This window comes from Pagrus pagrus, assembly GCF_965226575.1.
Source record: "Pagrus pagrus genome assembly, chromosome: 1".
NCBI classification, from domain to species: domain Eukaryota; kingdom Metazoa; phylum Chordata; class Actinopteri; order Spariformes; family Sparidae; genus Pagrus; species Pagrus pagrus.
In genome coordinates, this window is record NC_140185.1 from 4,544,211 (window position 1) to 4,569,295 (window position 25,085).

The 25,085-nt window shown below is 40.6% G+C and overlaps 1 protein-coding gene across 9 annotated transcripts in view; it reads right to left on the minus strand.

Moving 5' to 3' along the window:
• The window catches only part of znf536 (zinc finger protein 536), a 228,412-nt gene that overhangs the window by 60,673 nt on the left and 142,654 nt on the right, over nt 1-25,085 (minus strand). For all 9 annotated transcript variants that reach the window (XM_084349077.1, XM_084349074.1, XM_084349073.1 and 6 more), the window contains 2 exons: nt 19,430-19,588; nt 9,301-11,064 (listed from right to left, as the gene is read on the minus strand). In XM_084349077.1, coding sequence (XP_084205203.1) covers nt 9,301-11,064; nt 19,430-19,588 — 1,923 coding nt within the window. The remainder of the gene's footprint in view (nt 1-9,300; nt 11,065-19,429; nt 19,589-25,085) is intronic.

The following is a 25,085-nucleotide window of genomic DNA, read 5'->3' on the forward strand; positions in this document are numbered from 1 at the left end:
CAATCTGTCTGATTATTCAACTGCTCATGTTTCTCGCCCCATGAGACTTTGTTATAGCGATGTTGCAGTGTTCCCGGATCTTAGCCATCACTATGGTGAGTATATAACTACTAAAACAAGGGCCGGAATGTGATAAATCAAAATGATCATTAACTAAGAGATGACAATCCTGCTCTTTGCGTGAGTATCACTGCACTGTCGCTGATGAGTAGTTGCTGGAAGAATCCCTGACAAGTCTAACCTATTGAAGCTTACAGCATTGCTGAAGTGAAGGAGTACAGAGGGGGAACAAAAGATTTTCAGATGTTTCCAACAACGCAAACAGTACGGATACGCAGGACTTCATGTCCTTGCTGCTTTGGTGTAGTCTTGTATTGTAGACATGTCTACACTGAACGTGGCAATGAAGTAGAAATAACGGTGCAGCCACAATGACAGGACAAAAGTATGACTGGTTTTGTGTAGACTCTCAGAAAAGAGACTTTTAACCATTGACCATTTAACTACTTGAGTCTACTAACCAAATGAATGATGACAATTTTGAAACCTACCTAGCCATGGCCTTTATTTATCCTCAATATAGGTTCTGTTGTGTGAATGAGACCGTGAGCACCACCTGCCCCCACCAGGATCCTCGGGTGTCACATTGCTGAACTTTCAGACCTACATTTAAGTGAACAAAATAATTTCCGCTGTGCAGGTAAGCTATCCGTCTGGCTCATTAGTAAACACGGAGGTGTCTGGGAGCAATAAGTACCCGAGCACTTTTGCACTTGTCAAAGCATTTTGTGTGAGTGTTTATGTGTGTGAGTGTTTATGTGTGTGAGCGCATGTTTGCTAGAGACAAACAGCAACCAAATTCATGGTAATTAACCACCTGATGAGGACAGTATTATTGGCAATTACCAGGTTTTGCATTATCACAAGTTTAAATGTGTGTGTGCGTGCGTGTGTGCTTGTAAGTGTAAATGCACGTACGCAGGTGTGTGAGCCTTGATTGGACAGACAGAGTGTAAAATAAAAGGGGTGTTTTTTTAAGGATGGAGTCATGTTGACTGGTGGTCAGTGTCACTAATGCTGTTGGCACTGTTGGTTTCAAGTCAGGAAATATTTGTAACAGCAGTTTATGATGGGTCCCCCTCCAGTTTAAACTCTGTTTTTCTTTGGGGTTCCCCCAGTTGAATGTTTGAGCTTCTCTGGGCAGAATGATATATGTGCAGAGTTTTTTATATCCATTGCTCAAAGTGTTAGTTTTCTCTGTGCTCATTGAAAATCTGATTTTAAAAGACTGGCCCACCAGCATGATTTGTGACTTCACAAATAGTTTGTGTGTATTCGGTGTACACGAGTGAGATGTGGAAACTTGAGTGGAAACTGTGAAGTAGGAGACATCTTGTGTCCAAACTGTGCATGTTAATATTAGGAAATTTTAATGAGGTAGAAGGAGTAGATGCCTTCTTTACACATTTTAACGTGAAAATTAAACTTCTTTGTCGCAAAAAAAACATATCAGACACATATGATTGTTCTAAGCAGGTTATTTGTTCATATGTCTTGATACGTGTCCACTATTCAAGTGATTTACCCCTGCTAACAGTCAGCTGTCAGAGTAACCTTCAAGTGCAACTTTATGTAGACCAATTTTAACCACATATACTGTGTATATAACAATATTAGCCAGTCATTGGCAGGGGTTCGCCCTGCGTCTCCCCAACTTCCTTAATTTACTCACTATTCTTATTCAAAAACATTTTTAAAAAGTTCATTAAATCTTTGTGAAATCCTTCTATCTCCTTTAGATATTATTTGAATAATATCAAGAACAAACATACTGTACCTATAATATAATAAGTTGGGTTAAAAAATAAGGGTTATATGAAAGAAATGGTTGAAATGGAAAAAAAAAGAGAAAACCAAACTGGATCAGAAAATACTTTCTGCAGCTGGTAGACGACATACATCTGAGAAATCATATAATAGGGAGGATTTAGACAATGAGGAAGCATAGAAAGTGATTGCAGACAAATCAGTGTCAAAACATATTATTCTTGGTGTTTACAGCCCTGATAAAAAGTGATGTATAATCCTATCAAATGTTCAAAATCAAATGCAAACATTAAAATTAACCTATTGTGAATTACCGTGAAGAAATTTCCTCAGCAAACAGTGTCTCTGTTAGGTGTGATGGTGTAATCTACTCTTAAACACTTTAATACACCACTGTAGACCTTAAATTCAAGAGCATTTTAAGTTAAAATAAATGTGACAAATAGCTTTAATTTGTTTGTGAAAAGAGATAAAAATGACAATTGTGTATCAGTTTAGTCCATATTCGGGCTCAGCAGTTTGATAAGTACAGGCCCAGGCTCCTTAATGTGTAATAATTGCGAGTGCTGTTTGTGTGTGTACATAAAGAGACAATGTTGGCTACTGTTTCTGTGTTATACTGACACCAGCATATGTGCGGCGTGTGTGTGCGAAGCTTCAATTGTTGTGCCTACCTTTCTTCCACTTAAACCAGAGAAAGTGAAAATTACACCAGTAATGCCAACTGTGATCCACTACATCTGCGCTTCACAGTGAGCCCACCAATCCCACCATATGTCTTTAATTACAATCAGTGCTTTACACAACTTCACACACACACACGCACACGCACACACACACACACACACACACACACACACACACACAAATCACATATCTGACTTTTATTACATTGGTCTACACTGTACTCTGCGAGCATGCGTCTGCCTCATCCATAAGCTCACAGATGTAGCAATGTGTATGTGTGAGCATGTGTGTGTGTGTGGTCTGTACATTTCTTACACTTTGTTCTAATATGACCTCAGCACTCATGGATTCACGCACAGTGAAGGCAGGCTGGAGTGTGCACTCCCTCTGACAGGGTAATTGGCCACTGGTGACACAGTTTGTACTGTATTTAAGATGAAAACTTCCTTAACCCAGTGCACACACACACACACACACACACACACACACACACACACGAGCAACAGACAATTCAGGGTTGGAAGACAAGTGTTACAATGTGTCTCTGCCTCAACCTCACAGTTTTTAAATTTTCTTGAGAGCTGTCAGGAATCTTTGAGCAAGGTAAAGCTATTTTTTATACTTCAGTTAAAAAAAATCAACCATGGAAGTTCTAACATTATTTTTTGTTACTACTTTTTTCAGTGCGTTTTAAGAGTTAGTTTTTACTAAACGGTTATGATTTGCCTTTGTCTCCACGATCTGCTCTCATAATATTTTCTTCCTTTACATTTTCTCTACTTTGCCAAAAATGCCTCTCAACAACTACGTGCTGCAAATGATTTCAATCAAAGGTGGGTATGGTTATGTCAAAGTAACTAGCTCACAATGTAGTCAGGATCATTGGTCCATGTTAATTACAGCCACACCCTTGTTTACATCGAAAAAGGCTTGTAACTGAGCTGCATTTCATTTTTATTAAAGCCAGGGTCTGTGGAAAACCTGGTATTTCTGACAGATCTCTCCCTGTAGTGTCGTGGGATTTTGTTGCAAGAGTCACACTTTACTCTAAGAGACTCAATGGTTAGTAACTAGATGAATTACACTGATTTAAAACTGTAATTTTAAACATTTAAATGATCACAGTGTCTTTCTGTCAGACAAATCTTAGGCCTACTAGAGTTGTTCCTGAGCTTTCAGCCACTGTTTGCTCATTGTCCTGCTCCAAAGTAACCTCTCTGTCACTCTATTTGCATCACACAACAATTGTGTTATAATCAAAATATTATCAAAATCACAATATAGCCTAGTGCAATATCCAAATCCCAAGAAGTGCTGTTTTGAAGGAATGTGTAACATAACAGCATTATAATGAATTGCTGTAGAGCTGTAGAGATGTCCTGGCCTCCAAATCATGTTTTCCAGATGTAGGAAAACATGTTTGTTTGATACAGACTCAACAAATGTCAGTTGAATATTGTTCTCTGTGAAAATAAAAATTGGGATGCAAAAATTATAATTCCCACTAATTGTAAATCGTAATATCTGTTGGAATAAATGCATTTTTTTCTCTCTTTTTTTTACCATATCCTGCAGCCCTACTTTGCAATTATGTTTGCATTTCTGGGTTGTGAGAAGCAGACACACTGCCAAAAACAAAGTAAACCCAAAGATGGAATACTGTGAATATCTATCCCATATCAATGACCTCTATTTTTAAACTAAAACCTAGACCTTATTTAATTCTTAAAATATTTAGCAATATTTATCAAAAATATATCAAGAGCAGAATTGCAGACATTACATGAAGTTCAAGAGACTCATCAACACATTTTCACTGTTGCTACATTACTGTGCTTCTTGCTGTTATATACTGACACTCACATACATACTGTATTCATCCTCTCAAGTTTCCAAAATTATATTATTTTTACTGTCTAAAATATATGTACAGTAGGTAACTCAGAGATTTTATCAGCAACAAACACCAACAAACTACAGCACTATAGAGCACAATGTGAGAGCACTTGTAAATTGGACGTGATGGGTCTAATTGATGTGAGAATATACAGCCTTTCCCTCTCTCCTTTCTCCCTCCTATCCACTAACTCTCTGTTTATGTAGCCTACTTCTCAAATTGCGAGAGGTGCTCAGCTGTGAGCTCTGCCATTTTCTCCTCTGAAATCCTCAACGCGCTCGTCTAAGTTCCACACTTCTTTCAAAGCTTCCTCTCCAGCTTGTCAATCTCAACCTTCTAAAGTCCTGGTCCACATTTAATATATTAAATGAACGAGGGGGTTGAGGTTATGTAAGTAATACGATGTGAGGAGCAATGTTCGCAAGCAGTCATGGCATGTACAGCACTGTTTGAATAATGTAATACTTCATGTTTGATAATGCATGGCTATAGATAGGTCTCCACTGCAGCCAAGTATTGATTGCGTTAAGCACATCTACAGTACAGCAAATGGTGCGGGTTCATATCAATCTTTACACAGCGTACTGTACCTCAGTAACCAGATACCTTGTCTGATTACAGAGACCTCAGGGCCACTGCTGCTGTTAATGACATTTATTGATAAATCCAATTCCTGGGCCAATTTAGGGAGGTGTGGTTTAATACTACAGACGTGTGAATATGTGTGTGTGGATCTGTATATGTGTGTATCTGTTATGTGTCAGAGTGCAAGTAGATTCATGCGCATTGTAACCCTTTTCCCCTCCTCTGGGCATACTAATGAAGAGACGGCCACTCCAGACGTACAGCGCGTGCCCTACAACAGCTCCCACAGATTCAGGGGAGAATTTCGATATTAATGATTTATGCTGTATTTGCATACAAACCTAATGCAAACCCACTCCAGATAATCACATTTTGCCAGGTCTGAATTGAGTTTTGCGGACGTCTTTGCTACCCCCACCTTCTCCACCCACCAAATAACAGTGGAATGTGTGGCTGTTGCTCTTCAGGCTGCGGGTGACCCCCAACACAAGGAGTTTACAAGTGGACACATAAAGAGGGACTGTAAAAGTGCATTTTCCCATGAAACAAGTGCGTCTATTTTCCCATCCAAGCTTTATCATACAACTGTAGTATGTGTGACAGAGCTGGCAGCAGCCACAATATGAGTGGTGCCAGTAGTCACAATGGTGATATTAACAACAGTGGTAGAAGTGCCCAAGTAATGAATTTTGGTAGAGATTCTAGATACAATTTCCATTTAATGCTATGTTATACTTCTATTCAATTACATTTCAGGGGCAAATATACTCTTTAACACGGTGCATTTATTTAGCCCGTCACAAGGCTATTTTTGCAGATTAAATCATAAAATATGAGGCCTTGTTATAGAATAAACTACTCAACAGAACAAAGTAGGCTTACTTAAACATATTTGGTATCACTTTACAATGACCATCATTAATAAATGTTAATTTATAGTTAATTACACTTTAGTTAATAGTTATTTGACTGTTAACAAAAATGAAATGCTTTATAAACCGTTTGTAAAGGTTTATTAACATTAGTTGTAACTTTATAATGTTTATGAATGAACACAGTATTTATTAACCATTAAATACTACCAGTATTATAAACATCAGTTCCCACTCTACAATAAACATTTGCTTAATAAATGGTTTATAAAGCATTTCACTATTTGATAAGTGAAATAACTAGTAAAGTTACAAAAGTTTACTTAACTACGCTTTTGTAATTTATTAATGATGGTTATTATAAAGTGTTGCCATTTATTTCCACTTTGGCCAGCAACAACATTATAATACTGCTTACACATACACACTTAATGCATTAGCATTAATAATATCATATCACATCATATCATATCATATCATATCATATCGCATCGTATCGTATCGTATCATATCATATCGTATCGTATCGTATCGTATCGTATCATATATAATATAGACAGCAAAAATATTGCTATACAATACTTGTACTTTAGTACTTTAATACTTGAAATACATCTTACTGCCAATCATCAGTTAGTGGAGTGGCAGTGGAGAGTCTGTAATAGCGGTAATCATAAAGTGATCATAAAATTACTAATAATGATTATCGCTATAGCTTTCGTTTGGGATAAAGACATCCAGTCCATCACAGGGTTAACACTGATAGACAAACACACTCACACTCATACCTGCAGGCAACCAAGAGTCTCCAGTTCATTTACTACTTGAATGGACTGTGAAGAAACCTGAGCTTCTATAGGACGTGTGTGTTGAGAATGAGCCCTCATACTCTAGCATCTTCATTTCAAAGTATCATTCTGGTTCATGGTGAATTCACCTTGTCCTTTACTACAAAGATATGAAAACAAGAAGCTTTTGAAATTAGTAACAGTAGGTGTAGCCCATTCCACTTGTTTATTGGGAGAATTCCCAAATCAAAGATTCCATACCACGTTTTCACTGCAACCTTGCAAAAAAGGCAGATTGTCACATAGCACGCACACACATACACACGAGCGTGCTGCAAACATTCTAGTCATTGATGCCCGGATGCCAGGTGGCTGAGTTTAGGTGGGTCACACACTGTCACCAGAACATGTTCACGAAATTGTTAACTTACTAAAAATCAAAGCTTGGCATTAAACTAAAGGTCTGTCTCTATGCCACGAAGCTATTATGATTTTATAAAGCTAACATGCTGGATTTGCTCACACACAGAGTGGTGATTCGTCATAGTAGTAGAAATGATGAGTAGATGTATGTAGTTTATTGGAGAATGCATATGGGGCACTTTGACTACAGCTGTCCTCTCCACTTTACTTATTGATTTTTTAACAGCAAAGAATTTGCAATTGCATGCAAGCATAAAGAGATCCTTGTTTAAATAAACAGACATTTTTTCATGCTAGTATATCCAGATAAAAGTATCAATCTACCTGTTATAAGCCACCGGAATACAAGAAATTACATCTACTCTGCTAAGGAAAATTTCTGGGTGAGAATCCCAGGCCCCGTTTACCACTCAGACATAATTGAGATTGTATTTAGAATTTCCCAGCCATTTTTCAATGCTTCCTACAGTATATCCACAGATACAGTATTGTTGTATATGGTATCACTGTAGCAGTACACACAGATAGCTGTTGACTGGGATGTGAGTGGAGTTTGGCAGGTTGAGTTGTCTAAGGTACCGTGACCCTAAGTACTACTCATTTTCCAGCACACCACAGCATGTCTTGATTTTTACTTCCTATTATCTTTATCTGTCTCTATTTTAATGGCAGTGCCATCCTAGAGATCTGAATGGCAAATATCTATTTCTAGAAAGTTGGAGACATGATAACTCATATGGTTTTCTAATTGCAATGAATGCCTGACTAAGACTAGGACAAACTACCAACATGTAAGAAAGGCCTTTGTTCCACAGAGAAAGCCTTATCTATAAAGGTCAAGCATTCCTAGTAGCAGAGGGAACTGCCCACATTACATAGCTTGCTTCCACAGGCTTACTGATTAGACAATAAGTAGGACATTCTCACACAAAAGCATTTCTCTATTAAATGAAACATATATCAATCTCATATGCTTAAAATGCCTTCACCATGTTAAGATATGCAGAGAGCCTGGTTCCATGACAACGGACAATATTTTGTCAGATGGAAAGGTCAGATAAACATATGTAGCTGCACTGCTTCATTAACAAAGGGGTCACTATTATTCGGGGTTAATTTTTATGTTTATGAATCTCAGCCTGTAAACATGAGTACTACATTCCATAGGAAAAATGTCCAATTATTTCGTTATCCATAAATAGAAATATATTTATGAATGTTGATTATCTATGAGGCCATATTAGAGCAAAATCAAGATTTAGTAAAAAGGATATCTAGATTAAATCTGACAAAACCTCAACAATATGACACAAGAGACAGCATCCAATTAGCAACAACATACTTTATCAGGCACTTAAAATCAACCCATTTTGCAAATTTTATTTTTTGTTATTATTTTTGCTAGTATGTATAAGGTAGAGGGTGATTGCATACTCATTCAAATGCCTCAATGTGTAATCGCAAGAAGTTGCCACTAATGGGATATCTGCGTACCAGATCTAGGAAAGTCTCTGTAATGTGTATAAGTCAGTGTTTCAAAGCTCAATACCAACTTTGGCCTTTTACTTTCTTCTTATAGAGATACTTTAGCAACTACCCCTAAACAGTGAAAGAGCCTTGTAAAAAATGAGAAAAAAAGAGCTTCCTTCTTCAGTCTCAAGGAGCAGCTGTAACCTTAGCAGAATCATGAAAGTTGACAGTTCATTTTTCACAGGGTCATAGATCGACGAGTCTTATAAAGTAATGGGCTTTTGGGAGCCAGCTTTATGAGAGCTAAGATAGTTAAGAGACATGTGCAGGAGGTGGCACAGGGAACTGAGGTCCTGCTCTGACTCATCCAGGGTTATTCCCTCCATGCTGTGGAGCGGGAGGGAGGCGCTGCACTCCCAGTAATATAAACGTGTAATAAAGATTAATCTGTTGCTAGTCGCCAGGCTGATAGCTTCTAAACTTGCTTGAAATAAGGCTGAAATCACTTCAGAGCCAATCTCAAGACCTTTAGTGAGTGTCTGAGATTCCTTTGTGGGTGTCGGGAAAAAAAAATGATATGTGTTTGTCTGGTGTGTCTTGTGTTTATGTCTATGCAGCACTGAGAAAATTTAATTTGTTTCAAACATGTGTGTATTCATGGCTTTTTATGTGTGTGGTTTTCTGCTGGTGTAAATATATCTTTGTGTGCTTTAAAGCAGTTACAATGACAGTGGGGGTTAAATACACTCACCAGGTGCATCTGGCCTTTTCATGCCCCCTGTGGATGCTCCACCTCCCAGGCCGTTGAATGCGGGGAGGTTGTCATTGCTGTAGGCTCTGAGGACAGACAGCATGTTCATCTGCTGCTCGAGGTGGGTCTGCTGCTCAGCCTTCAACAGTCCTGGAGGTCCACCGGGGGACAGGAGGCCCAGGCCCTGCTGCCATTGCTTCTCCAGTGCCAGAGCTGGGTTCTTGGGTTGGGGAACCAGAGAATGTGGTGTCATGGCAGAGGAAGATGTTGCCAAACCAGCTCCACTCCTTGGGGGCAGAGAGGAATCATCTTGGAGCTGTTTGGGGTGGTTCTGCAGGTGGTCGGAAGCTGGACTTTCTTCTTCCTCTCTCTCCATGTCCATTGGCCCATGTTCATCTCTTTCTTCCTCCTCTTCAGCCACTCCTCCCTCCTCTTCCTCTTCATCAGAGTGATTCTGTTGTTGCTGTCTCTTGGGTGTGGTTGAGGGGGTCTCACTGGCACTGCGTGCCCCAGCCTTTACAACCTCCTCATCTGATCCAACCTGGTCTTCTTCAGCATCTCCACAGGAGCCCCTCTCACCAACATGGTCATCACCAGCTGAAGTTGCTCCTCCAAAGGCCTGGTTAGGTAGGTCCAGAACCTGCTCTGCTGGGGCTATAAACCCTTGGTTTGTCCTCGGGGATCCATCATACATACCACCAAACCGCCGGTAGAAGTCACTCTGGAATGGGTTGTAGGGCTGGTCCATGTGGTTGTTCCAGCCTCCCTGGCTTTTCTCACCATCTCTGTCTTCATCTTTGTCAGGGGCCACACCAGAGGTCTTGGTGTTGGAGGAGTGAATGGTGGAGGTGATGGGAGAAGCTTCGCCATGAAGCTCTTTGCCTGTATCAGACCGCTGCGGTTGGGCCTTGCCCATGTGGTTGGCCTGGAGGTGCAGAGCCATGAGCTCCAATGAGGAGGTGGAGAAGGAGCAGAAGAGACAGCCATGCCATGCCACATTATCATGGATGGTGACTGAGGAGCCGGGGAGAGATCCAGATGCAGACTCAGGCCGGACAGACACAGACAGATCAAGTGGTTCATACTGGGACCCAGGTTTGCCAGGCACTGAGTTCTGTTTGGCTTCAGCCTTATCCTCTCTTTCCTGGTCAGAAGAGACAGCCCGCTTTGCTTTGGGCTCACCGTTATCATGGTAGAGATGGGCCTGGAGCTGGACTGGACTCTGGCTGTCCTTCAAATCCTTCTTCATTGAGCTGAGGACGAAGCTGTCCATGAAGGCCTGGAGAGAACCTTGAAAGTGGACTCCGTTTCCCATCATGCTTTGGTAAGCCCTGCTTAGGTCAGAGAAGCTATCTGTCGCTGTTGAGACCAGGGAGGATGGGCCATCGGCAGTCTTCATGTTCTCTGCTGAGGAGGCGGAGTCAAAACGGCGATCTCCACGCTCCCGCTCACGATCTCGGTCGTGCGGAGACATCATGCTGGCCGACGCCCACTGGTGTGGCAGCAATGGACCTGCCCTGAAGTCGAGGTTGGAAGGCATGCCCTTGAAAACATTACGTAAGACATCTGGTCGGGCAAAGATGCCACCACTGGCTGCCTTCCCATGATCCTCTTTGTGGTCAGAAGAAGGGGTGTGGCCGGCGGATGGGCCTGAAGAGGTGGAGCCATTTTGACGCTCGCGGTGGTGGCGCTCCAGGTGGTACTTCAGACTGGCAGACTGGGTGCCAGCATAGTCACAATGAGGGCACCGGTAGGGTTTCTCTCCTGAGAGGCCAAGAAAGAGACAGAGAAACAGAAAGGGAAAGACAGGGAAAACAGTGAATAATTAACCTGATTATTAGATTGACTGGATATCAAAATCTATTTATTGGAGCAGGGAATGTGGACCCTAGGGTCATGTAACCTCCCCGAACAAAGAAAATTAGGTCAAATGAGTAGAGCTCACAAAAAGATATGCATTTCATTAACTAATGTAAAAAAGGGGATATTTTGCAATTGCCTTGCTTTTTAGTTGGGATCAACTCCTAAAAAAGGGCGAGGAGAGGAAGTGAAAAAATAATAAATCTAATTTTAGAAAAAAAAAAACAGAATGAAATACACAAATACACAATACATATATATATATATATATATATATATATATATATATGTATATATAGTGACAATGTTCATTGACAAGTGACAATGAACACAATCCAGCATTCAATCAACAATCCCATGTATTTGCTCTTCGACAGATACCGGCTCTGTTCCACTTGATGTGTGCGTGTGTTATTGCATGTGTGTGTGTGTGCATTGGAACGAGGGTGGGGGTGTGGAGTAGGCATCTGAATATGGGTCGATCCAGCTCGATCCAGCCCCGCCAAGTGAGCCATCACTCACATCAACACCATAAAAAACATTTCACCATATGGTGCCTTCAGTCCACTACAAGAGATAATATTTTCAACTGACAACAAAACTGTCTCGATGCTATCTGTGTTTGCACGGGGAAGGGCTGGGGATGAGGGTGCGGCTGAGTTTCCGTTATGTGTATGTGTGTTTCTGTGCATCTGTGTAAGTGTGTGTGTGTGTGTTTGCATGTGTGCCTGCAGTGGGGTCATCATGCCTCTTTTCTGGCCTTGTTTGCTGTCAGTCCTGTGCCTTGGCGATGAGAGCGCAATTTCTCGGACATTCCCTATTTGCAGTTTATCTTGAGAAGCATAAATCAGCCCCGGCATAATATCTGCCAGACGACTGCCACACTGTGGTGCACCGAGAGCAAAATATGCATGATACGCTACGATGCAAAAATAAGTCAATGAGTATAAAAAAAAATTATAAATGTGTAGGCAACATATGTGAACCACATGCTTGTTGCAGTGAAGCCCTATGATAAAGAACAATATGATTTACTACAGGACACACAGATCAAAGATATTTATATAATGGTAAAAGAGGGGTGAATCTGTCATGTAACATTTACATATATTTATTTATGCTGCGCATCCATATTCATGAATATTCTTGATAATGGTATAACACCAGCATTATTCTGAATTATTCCAGAAGTGGATCTTCCCTTGGAATGATACTTATGTTGAAATAGAACACATCCTGCTAGCAATTATAATAGGCTTGGAGTCTGAGCCAGATTTGGATTCATTAAACAATGAACACAGAGGGAAAAAATGCTAAGCTTGATTTTTTTTTTTTTTTTTTTTTTTTTTTTTTTTATGTATACATATAAAAAGTTCCCAGAGTAGAATTTCTGTTAAAGGGATAACAGTGACTGTGTGAAAAGAGAGGGGGGTCAGTGGAAAAGAAATAAAAAAGGATTCTTTAAGTGTTTTGTGTGTATGCACATTTCTATATATACAGTGGATGGCCATAAAATGTTTAGATTATACACATGGAAACCATTTTATAAAAAGGAAAAAAAGGCATTGTTACGCAAGGCTGGTTTGAATGATTTAAGTCGGGCTGTGTAGTAAATCATGGATATAATTAGCAAATGGCATACTGCTCAAGTAATTTATCATTATTTAGAGGGCACCATTCCAGAAAAAGACTCTGCGATCTGCAGACCTACTGCAGAGTTCTCAAATACAGGGCCACAAACACCAACTCAATACAATATTGATACAGGAGAGAAAAGGATAGGAGGGTATACAAAAGAAAATTGAAGGTGGAAATGTTGAAGTGAGGAGCAACAAAGACTAAGAGAGGGGGTGGTGGGGTGGGGTGGGTGGTGTGGGGTGGGGGAGACAGATAGCCCTGACTATAGATAGAAAGACAGTGATTTGATATCTTTTCTCTTACGCTAGAGTGGCTATGAGGCATAGAGTATATTTAAAATAAACCATACGAGATGAGCTTTTAACCCAATAAGTGCTTCTCCTGTGAGCTGCTGAACAGAGGCTCAGTGCTGATTTAATAAGGAAACGTCCCTGATGCAAATGATCATTCTCAATTCCTCTAACTGGACAAAATGATATTCTAGGAGCCAAATTAGACAGAAATTAGACTGATCTGATCTTTTTTCCCCCTCCTCTGTCTTTTCTTCCATTAGAAGAGGTTGTTAATGTTCATGAGGGGAAAATAAAGAGTAATGTACCATCTACATATCTAAAATGAGAATGAAAAGCACGGAATATTATATGTTTGACGCTCTCCTTTGATGTTGACGGAGTAAAGCAAACTGAAAATAAATACAAATGCTCTCAGAAAGTTAGCGCTTTATTCCAGTTTTGCATTAAAATCTAGCATTTAAATATATCTAGAGTGAGTGCGACAGGCGACGAGAAGTACATTTCTGCATCTACGTGTGTGTGTGAACACCATTTGGAATGTGTGTGAACACATGTTTATGCATGCTTGTAGGCCTGAGCCTGTGTGTATGTATGTGTGTGTTTGTGTCTTAGAGGGCCATTTGGACTGGCTAAGACATCTGCTCCATCATACGTCAGGGGCCTGGTGTGACATCTGGGGAATATACTGTATCCTGCCTTGCAACATTACACACAATTTACTGCTAAAGGTCATTATGTACCCGTTAATCCACTTTTAATTGATATCAGCGCAAACAGCACAACCTCCCAGCCACATGACAGATCACTGCCGCCACAAAACCAGAAAATTGCTATTTGGGAGTTAAAAATAGAACGGTAAACTTTTTGCTGTTGTCCGTCTTGGCTTTGTTGAGCTACTTTGGACATTTTGTTCCAGACAAAGTGAACAGCAGAGGGGTAAGAAATGCACCACAGCAGCTTTCTTAGCTGTGACTTGAAAAACTACAGCTCATAAACATCTAAGTGACACCTTTGTGGCTGTAAATCATCCGTCTCCTGATTGCTGTACTGGGATCAGCTCCTCCACAGTATGTTTGCACTTCATGTACTGATTTCATCTGGCTTTGTGTGAATTGTGACAGCGCCATAGAAACAAGTAAAGATAAATACCCCAAACCTGTTCTGAGGGGCAATTAAAATGGCTTAATAGATATGACATACTGGAAGATGAATTTGGCCGGAAGGATGGAAAAAAAAAAAAACACCGGTTGGATGTTTGAGAGATGAATAATGGATTGAAGCTGTTTTACATCTGTTTTAAGTATATCTGCTTAAGTCAGTGGTTAGTGGTGAATTGAGAATGCCTCTATATTGTACATGTTAGGTGAGTTCAATTAACTCAGAGGGGAATGTGACACCATAGATGCACAGTACAAGGAACTTTAAATAAATCCACTCAGTGGCAAATATAACACATGAAGGATAAAGCTGGTATGTTCAATATTCTTATTATCATCAATAAATTCCATGAATAGCACAAAACCAACAATATCCATCTCTCAGTGCTTTCCTACTTCCCTATCCTGTCTGTGGCAGTCAGCCCCGGGCCAATGTTTTGTGAAGAAGATGTGTATCTTTAACAAAAAACAAAAAAACAAAGCAAACACTGACCCGGACCCCCTTTTCTGGGAAAAGAGAAGAATTTGTCCTCCTCAATAGCATATATCATTGTGAATGTATAATTTTAAATAATATAATAATATGCATTGGAAACATGAACTATATACACGAAACAATGTCTTTTTAAATTTTCAAAGATTGGCTCCCTTTATATGCCTCACACTGGTCTAGTCCAGTGTCTAGTGTACCAACCCCAACCCAATCGCCAGAATAAACGTTGGTATTCCTGCAAACAACAGAAAGTTAAAACTTCACATTGCTCTGTGTTGCAACTTTATGTTTCTTTAGGTTCAATATTCATTTTTTTCTCTCGTCACAACGCTGTGCTTATGATCTGGTTAGGTTAATGCCACTCAGATAGGCTTAGGAACAGATCATGTTTTGTCTTAAAATACCTGTTTAGGTTGTCACAAACACAGCTGCAAACAGCCCAGCTTCCCTTCAAAAATATCTATTTGTGTCAAGACAAACTCCTGAGGTCTCCTTAAAAATATCCAGTGGTGTGCTGTTTATAAATGTTGGAACACCATGGTCCTCATCAAAAATATTGCATGGTTTCACATTTACAAATGCTGAAACGCAGACTCAAACTGTGGTCACTGGTTTGGAAGCCTTGTCACCTCTAACTTCCACTCAATAGAACAATACCAACATTTATTCTATATCATATAATACAACAGTACTCTTGGTGTCCCCTTCGGAAAATGCTCTTGCTGTGTTTATTGTCCACCCCCAACAGTGAAATTAAATATCCGCCCTCGCACGGCAGTTCTTTGCAAATGTTACTCAGGGGTAAATAGTACATTTGATGGAGACTCTTTTCAGATTAATACATATTTGGTACTCTAGTAAGTATTTACATCATCAGGATGGTGTACGTGGGATTGGCTCAAAATATATTACAAAGACTGTGCTCATTGTAATGAACATGTCATCCAGTGCAACAGTGTGTCTCATTGATGTGTTTTAATAGTGTTTGGACAACAATAGAGCTCTGTGCTCAGAGGAATAAGACAGATCAGGCTTTGGTAGTACGATCAATTCATTCTTGGCTTTGGTCTTTTCATGGGATTTGTTGACAATGAAAATTATATATATATATATATATATATATATATATATATATATATATATATATATACATATATATATATATAATATTGCCAGCCTTATCCTTTAAAGACGAGGTTAGTGGTGAGTGACAGCTAATACTGTCAGGATTAACAGTTCATTCAGCCATTGAGGGGGAGATCATATAAGCGTAATATAGACATGAACTTGTGTATCAGTGTGCACCAATTGGTAAATATAATGTATTAAATTTAGCAGTGGCATTGCATTAAACATACTGTATGACAGATTAAAACAATTGTAGGAAGAAATGAATAAAAGAAACACTGAGAAAAAAAGGTAGAGTAAAATACTAGATGAAATAGGAGAAAAGGGAAGAAGGAGGCGGTAAAGTGTGGAGGAATGGAGAGGGAGATCACAGGTCCCTCTTGATTCATCCTGATTACAAGGTTAGGTTAAGGTTAAGTGACATGGGCAAGTCCTGCCTCTCCCCTCTCTCTTCCTCCCTCTCTTTGTCTCCCCCTCTCCTCGTTTAAAGGTGAGCAGGGACTCTTATTGGTTATGCGGCCCTGCCTGAAGTTATGTGTGGCTATTGTCAAGAGCGAGGACCTTTTTATTTTTTACACACAGCTGCTTACTGCTAAATAGTGCCTTGTCCAGAAGGGGACAATCTGGGCCTCTAATTGCTGTCACTGAAGCCTAGATTCATTATGTGACTTTCCCATTAAAATGTGAGCATTAATTTGTATAATGAAATATCACCCTCTGCAGTGTGTTCATTAGCTGTGGCCCCACACTGTAGCACCACAGCCGCACAATGTTAGCTACCTAGAAAACTGTGGTTAATTTTGCTAATGGATATTTTCCCACTCACTGTTCAAGAGGAAATTAATACTGTAACATTAGCTCTTTAACTTTTGGAGAAATTTAAATTCACTTCATTCCTTTCAAGCTGGTGTTAGCCGCTCATTAATCTCTGTGTTGCGTTGCACAATGCCGCCTCCACCGAAACTCCATTGTGTCACTCACATTGCATTAGGATGAAGGGGAGCTCGGCTGTCATCTGTGAATTTCTGCGCATTGTCACCAGAGCACAGAGAGGATCTTTAGCCACTGTAAAAGTCATCTTGTGGATGTAATCAGGATGTCACAGTGGAGCTGGTATGATTAGGTTATAGGAATGATTTAAAGGCCACATGTTGGGGATGCATCAAGCTGTTTTTCTCTCCACGTAAAGAAGACTATGCTGTGCTTAGATAGGCCCACATCCAGAGATACATTCCAGTCCAAAAGACAACATCCCCAGTGACCTTTCCTACTTCTGCTCCTGGGTGTAGAGAGCTCAAGATTAACCTTGTATTTTATTGTATTTACAAGATACGAATGGATAAATGTAAAATAAACTGTGTGGATGAAATCTGATGGACTGACTTGTCTGTGTGTTTTACCAAATGATTTCACACCAGGCCTGTGTTGAGGTCTCTGCTTCCTCCATGATGAAATATGGCCCTCATGGGTCCTTACTGTACTACTCAAAGCAGACATAACTCACCTCTCTCAACACCAGATAATAGTTACCCCCTGAAAATCACGACCATCCCTAGCTGTTACCTGGATGAATTATTCAACGAAGGGATACTTATTGTGTAAGCAGACATATTAGCAGCTGTATTACAAAGCTTTTCTTCTAATTCCTTTCAAGGTTTGAAGTACAGTTCGTGCGCCTTGTTAAGGACAACTAATGGGTTACAGTACTGATTGCCTCTAATTCTGAGTAGAACTAAAGGGCCAGGATGGTCAAATCAAGAATTTGAGAAACATAATAATAATAATTAATAAATTAATAAAAAATATAATATGTCCTATTGGTATTCATAACTTTTCTCCAGCACTTAGACTGGTATATTTCCAAATATCACAATTAACTCATTCTAGTTTCCCTGTGAGACGAACTGAGCGGGAGAAAATCACCTGACAAACTTTCTCTTTACACACCAGGCCCACCAGCTAAAAGCAGGTGTCCTTGTTGTAAGGTGACCTCTGCGTGGTCTAATTGTGACTTTAACCTGGATGGGCAGTGGGGCGTTCGTACCTTGCAGAGGGTTAGAACCCTGGCTACTGTCCACAGTCCACATCATTACTCTGACTGCAGCCTTAACCTCGCAGTAACAACCAGCGGACAGATTGTCACAGGACTGCCTGAGCCCTGGTTGGTGAGATGTATGGGCTGAGCTAGGAGGGCTGGGATGCCTGGCTGAAATATAAAGCTAAATCTATTAGACACTTCCTCTCACGCATATCCCTAAACTGTGGACAGGCCGGCTTTGTTTTGGCTTGAAAGTTATTGAGAGTTAGCGAGTGTGAAATTGCCCTCTGAGTGATGTCATCAGAGGACACTGAACCCTTGTTGTGTTAATTAGAGCTCAATGAAATGATGAGTATGAAAAAACAGAATAATAACGGCCTGAAGCCCCAATGAGGGACACTGTTAAGAATTGTTTATTCCTACTATAATTTGCAATTTTATGTATTCATTTTTATCTCAATTTTAAGAAAATGCATCTGATAAACTGCACAGAAACTATTTGAGGAATAAACAGGATAGTGGTTTAGGTGAGAATTACAGTTTGTGTTAGTGATGAACTGGGATCACTGGGTTCTTATGGTACTGCTTATTTTCAGGACATTGTGATACTGTGATTTGGGAACTGTGACCATCTGTGCACTTAATTTTGATGGAGGTAGTGTGTATTGTAAGGAAGTTTTTCTTTCTTTCTTTCTTTCTTTCTGTCTTTCTTTCTTTTAACCCTCCTAGCTCGAAAATAGTTTTTGACATACTATTATTTAGTCTGGCATTTAAAAATCAAAGTTTCATAGTCCACAAATCATTTCTGGAGCTGGAGATTTTCCTAAACAACTGAAGTTGCTGGGGACAGAAATTACTCCATACAACAGGTATGGTGTAAGTCCATTTCTCCAGAAGCCCCGAGTTCCTAAAAATTATCTGAAAATATGTTATTTATACCCTTGATGCGTGGTCAAGCTTGTGCACCCACTTCAGATTGGGTGCACGCTGACAACTTTAATTTAGCAGCTAGCAGTGAAGAATTCAGCTTTAAAAATAGTGTAAATAACATTTCAAATCAATGTGAGATCTGGAGACTTGGATTATGGCAGACAAGCTGTTAAGAGTCATTTTAGTTTTTATTTTACATTTGAAAACAAGTCCCCATCAACATCAGTTGTTTAGGAGGTTGTTGCAGTGCTGTTTTGATGTGAAGCTCCAGAAATGTTTTGTGGATTACGAAACTTAATAATGACGGAATCTTCATTTTTGGGGGAACTGTTCCTTTAAGGGCTTCCCAGAGACAACAGATGCAGTATCAATTACAAAACTAATATACAATCAATTTATTTGCATCATATCCATCATTTCAGATGCAGATGTCTGATTAGGCCAACATTCATAAACCAATATGTCAGGCTAACCCCAGAAGCAATGTCAGTACAAGCAGTCGAGTAAATTTTACATGAAGTACAATAAATGTTTAATTGCCGGAGAAATGCAATCTATGCACCGCAAAAGTGATATCTTTGGATGTACTGACCTGTGTGTATCCGCAGATGGACTTTGAGATGATGGGAAGTGCGGAAGGACTTGCCACAGTAGGGGCAATCCTTGGAGGAGGAGCCCAGACTCCGCTCACGATGCTGGGACAGAGACGGCTGAATGCTCCCCGCTGCCTTCCCCAAGTCCTCCCCAACATCTGGAGCACAGAGACAGCACAAGGAGGGAGAGACAAATGGAAGGTGTGTTGAGTGCCACTTCAAACCAGCCCTCCACACATCACAACACATTCTTTTTTTTTCTTTCTCGTCTGTCTCTCTCATTGTCCCTCATTTCCCCTGCTCAAATGTGCAAACGCCACACAAAGTCAAACGCATCAAACGGGTTCACGGGCCACGCTATTTTCCTCCCTGACAGAACGCTGACAGTTCATAAGCTTTTCAGTTTCTTTAGAAACACCATAGTCCTGAGATACACCCCCCCAACTCAAACACACGCACACACCCTCAACACCACCACCTGCACCACCACCCCCTCTCCCTTTCTCCTCCTGTTTTTCTTTTTTTATCCTCTCTATCATCATCATTCCTATTAAGCATATGCTGGATTGCAGTGAAAATTAACAATGCAAAATAAGACAGAAAGACAGAAGAAAAAAAAGGAGAGAGAGATAGATTTGGCTATGTCAGCATCGCAGGATCTCCTCACATCTCTTCCTGCGACCTGATTTTGACAGGTAGCTGTCAGAGATATGATAGGGTGATAACGGTTTTGACCCCGCCCTCTGCCGCTTCCTCCGCACGCCAAAAAACGATGATGCACAGTTTAGTGCAACAGCAGTCTGTTATCAACACAATCACCTCCTGAATATGAATCTAAAATGACTGACGACAACCTGGGAATGTGTTGACAGCAGCACAATCTGAGGTGAGGGTGTCATCATCAGATTGTACACAGTGGCCTTGTTGTACGGATGGTTAAGAGCCTGTGATGTGCTGACAGTCATGAGTGCAGAATTTAAAGGGCCGAGCAACACAGTTAAGTTCAAAACACAGAACTTGAAAGGAACAAAAAGGAAACACAACAGATGCTTGATATGTCTTGTATTGTGTAGCTGTTAAATTAAAAATATCTGTACCAGTTCCAATAGCTTTTGATGGACGTCACTGTGCAGGAGGTTCAACATCAACCCACACAACGCACAACTGTCACCAAAGATTTTACGGATTTCATAAAAATTCAAGTGAAAAAAATATTGTTTTTTGTTTTATTTCTTCTTTTGTCGTGCAGGTTGCCATGTCTATATCAGCAAATTCATCCGAGTGTACTGGTAGGCAGAGGAACTAACACAAGCAGTTATGAACTTGTGGTTGCGAGCAACAGTGACAATGATCTCTTCTTTGCTGACATGAAAAAAAGGAAGAAGACTCACAGATGTACAGATAAAATATATTTTATCGTAAACAGAGTATGTGGCCACCATGGTAAAAAAAGTATTTAGCATGTCAGTATGCGCGTGACCCAAAGAAGCACAAATACAGTTAGAAATGTGATTTATTTCCTAATCTGGCACACGATTTGGTATGTACGAAGGGAGGAGGGGAGGAAGCCAGGGAAGAAAGAAAAAGAATCAAAATCGAGCAACCCACTTAGGCAACCACGGCGCACAATAAGCAACATCTTTTAACAGTAGCCTAATCTTTTCTTTTCTGTCGCCCCCACCATCCCCCCCACCACCCCATTCCACCCCTCCTCTGTCGGGGAGTCAAATAAGGTTTACAGAATGGAAAGACCCAAGTCAGCAAGTCCTCTTCCACACTGACACTAAACACACAACTCCATTCAGCAAACGCTGCTATCAGGCTGAAGGCTATTTATCACAACTGAAACTGAAAGGCAACCTAAATGTAAGTCTGTGACAATACGCAGATACTACATACCAGCTGCCTCTATTTGGGCTTGGCAACTGTGTGGTTTCATTCTACGTAGTGGTGAGGAGAAAGGAGCCGGGAGGCAGTAAAAGCAGATGTTAGGCTGTGGATCTTGGTTTAAAATTATCTTGATTTTCACATAATTTTTAACAATGTGTGATGTTGCACAGATAGTAAGAGATGAAGAAGAGTGAAAAAAAATTGGGGAATTAACAAGGTTGTCCGTTATTTCCACCTGTACAGTGATAGGGACTAAACATGTTTATGAAATTACAACTAGTAAAATTTGGCCTGCATGACACAAAATATTCCATAGCTTGATGCAAAAAACACTAAACACAAATTGTATGTAAACTATTGCAGGTGAAAATATAATTTCCTGCATAATTTCAAAATCAACTGTGCCCCCACCCTCGTCTTTTGCATTTTCATTTGAATGCATTTAAAAGACGGCCTGTAGACAGGAAATAAATAAATAAAAGCTGGTACAATTCCCCCAGTGCCTAGTCCAGGACTGCACCATACTGTAGCCATAGTCGCCTCCTCATAAACATATTTCAAGCGGTCTACTGTACAGATCCCTTTTTGGCAAAGATTCCCCAGATCGTGTAACAGACAGTGGCCCACCTGCCCACCCCAGATGGGGCTAAAATTAAAAAATCCAAAACACAGATTAGAAGCAGGACAAACACCAGACCACACTTCCAAACAGGCACACGCACATACACACACTCTGCATGTCTGTCTCTCTCTGTCATGCACACACACACACACACACACACACACACACACACACACACACACACACACACACACACACACACACAGATACAGACGCACGTCCTTGTGTGTCAGGGTTAATAGTGCTCCTGTAAGAGGAAGACACACTACTGAGAGGATGAGAGTGTGCTCTCCTGGCATATAACAGCCCTTCAATAATAAATGACTTCACACATTCCCACACACACACTACAAAGAAAGGTAAAACAGAACTTTGGGCATTCTCCCTTGCTCTTCTCCTCATGTGAGCGTATATACATGCACCTATAGAAACGCCCACGTCTGGGTCTGCGCGTCAGTAGCCGGGTGTCCAGCATGCCTGTCTTTAATCAGTTGACTGATCCGCAGCTTTTAATGCGGCTGTTCCAATTACTGTAAAAGTCATCCTGCTCCATATAACCACAAATATTGACACTTTATTGCACAACACATTTATGACATTTTGAAGGTCACCCCGTATATTAGGCATCATCGTTCACAGCTGGGTGTGTGATGTGGGGAGAGACTCTCGATCGCTTGTTGACACCCAGCCGTAACTATCCTCCGAGTATTGATTTTCCTTCCCCAGCTTTCATCTTTTTTTTCTATGCAAAGAAGATTCACTGTAGGACACGCAACATTAAAGTGATTGTCACAGGTGAGCCTTTGGCTTTTTATATGAAAGCCTGTAAAGGACAGCCACTATTACGCTTTCACTTTGCTCACACTATTATACAATTAGGAAGACCTTGTTTTTTTGTACGCATACTAAGAATCTTTACATTTACTAGAATTCTGTACACAAAAAGAGAAAAACCCATATTGTGCCATCATGTGCTCCATACCTCTTCAAAGACCAATAATGTTGTGGGTGTAACACAAGACTGAAAGAAAACTGAAGACATGTTTTATTAAAACATATTTTACATTAAATGACTGAATTGTTATATTTCTTTAATTCTTCATTATATCACAAGAAAAAGAAACACTCTATAAGCATTTGATATTTAAATAAAGATCCCTATTTACACATCCACGCATCTATATCATCAAAATTTGTTGAAAGTGTTGAAGGCTGCTGCTGAGTTGACATGTTTATTTCAGCCAACCCTCGTTTTCTGGCATTAATCCCCACAAATGATCATAATTCAAGAATAAAATCACAAAAGATTACCTTTTAATTAAACATTAAGCCACTATTACCCTTATTATTATTATTACGATTATTATTATTCTCCACCCAAATTCTCCCTCTCAAACTCAACCAGTTTGTATCTGTCGTCTAAGAACCCCCTCACTCACCTCTACCCCAGGAAAAAACATGACATACGCAGAACTGTGACTGTGCTGGTACAAGAATATCACAGAGGGGGGAAAAAAAGAGAAATACATGTATAATTCAGCTATATCTGATCTGAGACCAGCTCCTCTCCCCTCTGCCTTTACTGGTGTCACGGCAGCGTAATGGAACATGCCAGAACAAAGGCTCTGAGATCAGATTGGAGCAGAGTTGAGCAGGCCATCTGGGAGGCAGGCTGAGTATCAGTCACTCTGCCTGCTGTCTGCTGCACTCACACTCCCCCCTGAGAAACTGTGTGCGAAAGTGCAACTGTGTGTGTAAGTGTGTGAGTGTGTGAGTGTGAGACACCTCTCCCTTCCGACCGCACGTCACCAGTATCTTGCAACGGATCGACCGATGCTTTGCCACCGTGGGGATACACCACCGGGGCAGCCTTCACAACTGACTGACAAATATATAAATTGATAAGGATCTTTCTGTGTGTGTGTGTCGGTGTTCACGTTGGTACCCCTGGGGCAGGGCACGCTGCCTACTCCTTTACAGAAACCACACCCAATTTGGAGGACAAAAAAAAAAAAAAAAAAGATCAACAACAGCAAAAATAAAGCCAATGATCGTGTCTGCATATATGGTGCTGCCTGGTGGGGGAGGGGGAGTTTGCCAGGTCCTTAATGGTGCTCTTTCAATCACACTTTGCACTCTAAACGTTCTGTGGTTTTGATTAGTATGATATCACTTTCAGGAAATAAAACTAGGGGGGAAAAAGCACATCAGTCATAAAAACACAAGATGTTTTGCTTCTTGCTCGGCCATTATTCTAATGCGTCACGTGACTCCCGTCGAAGCCCGCCGGCCCTCTCCCCGTAGCCAAATAACTGGGGGTAGGAGGAGGGAGGGGGGTGATTGACGGAAACAGTTTGAAAAGGGGAAAGATATTAAGAGAGATTGGGTGAGAGGGAGGGAGGGAGAGAGAGAAAGAGTAAAATGTGATGACATCATTTGAAAGGCATTAGGCTTTTAAAAATGCGCCCGGGGGGACTTGATTTCCTTACACCAGAGCAACACAACACCATCCGGCCTGATGCTCGCTTGCTCTCCCTCTCTCTCTCTCTCTCTCTCTCTCTCTGTCTCTCTCTCTCACACACACACACACACACACACACACACACACACACACACACACACACCTCCCAACACCCCCTTCCCCTCTCGTTCTTTTTTTGATTTGGACCACTGCCATCTTTGTGAGCGTCTGGTTCATGCGAGTTAATCAATTTGAGGTTTAGTTACACTGCTGATGCTAGCATTCCAGCCACTGCTAAAACGTAATCTGAACTCGCAGAATTTATTAACCAAACACCAATTATCATTAAACACCACTGCATTATCCCCCTCCTTTTACTACCTGACAAGGACTACTTAATGAAATTTTAGATTAAAGTTATTTGGTCCATGATTTATGGGCATTGGGAAAGTCCTAATGCAGGGCTCTTTTAGTGTACAGATGCTTTTGGTGTTTTTATTTTCTATATTTTTTTCGAAGGGATACACAAGGGATCTGAGAAGTCTCCAAGGTATTACAACAACCAGGTCTAGACCAAGAAGAAGAAGCGGGAAAAAGGAGGGGGGGACCAGAAAAGAGCAACCGTGCTCCGAATTGTACACAGCATCCTCACCTCGTACTTGTTGTTTCACTACTGACCCCA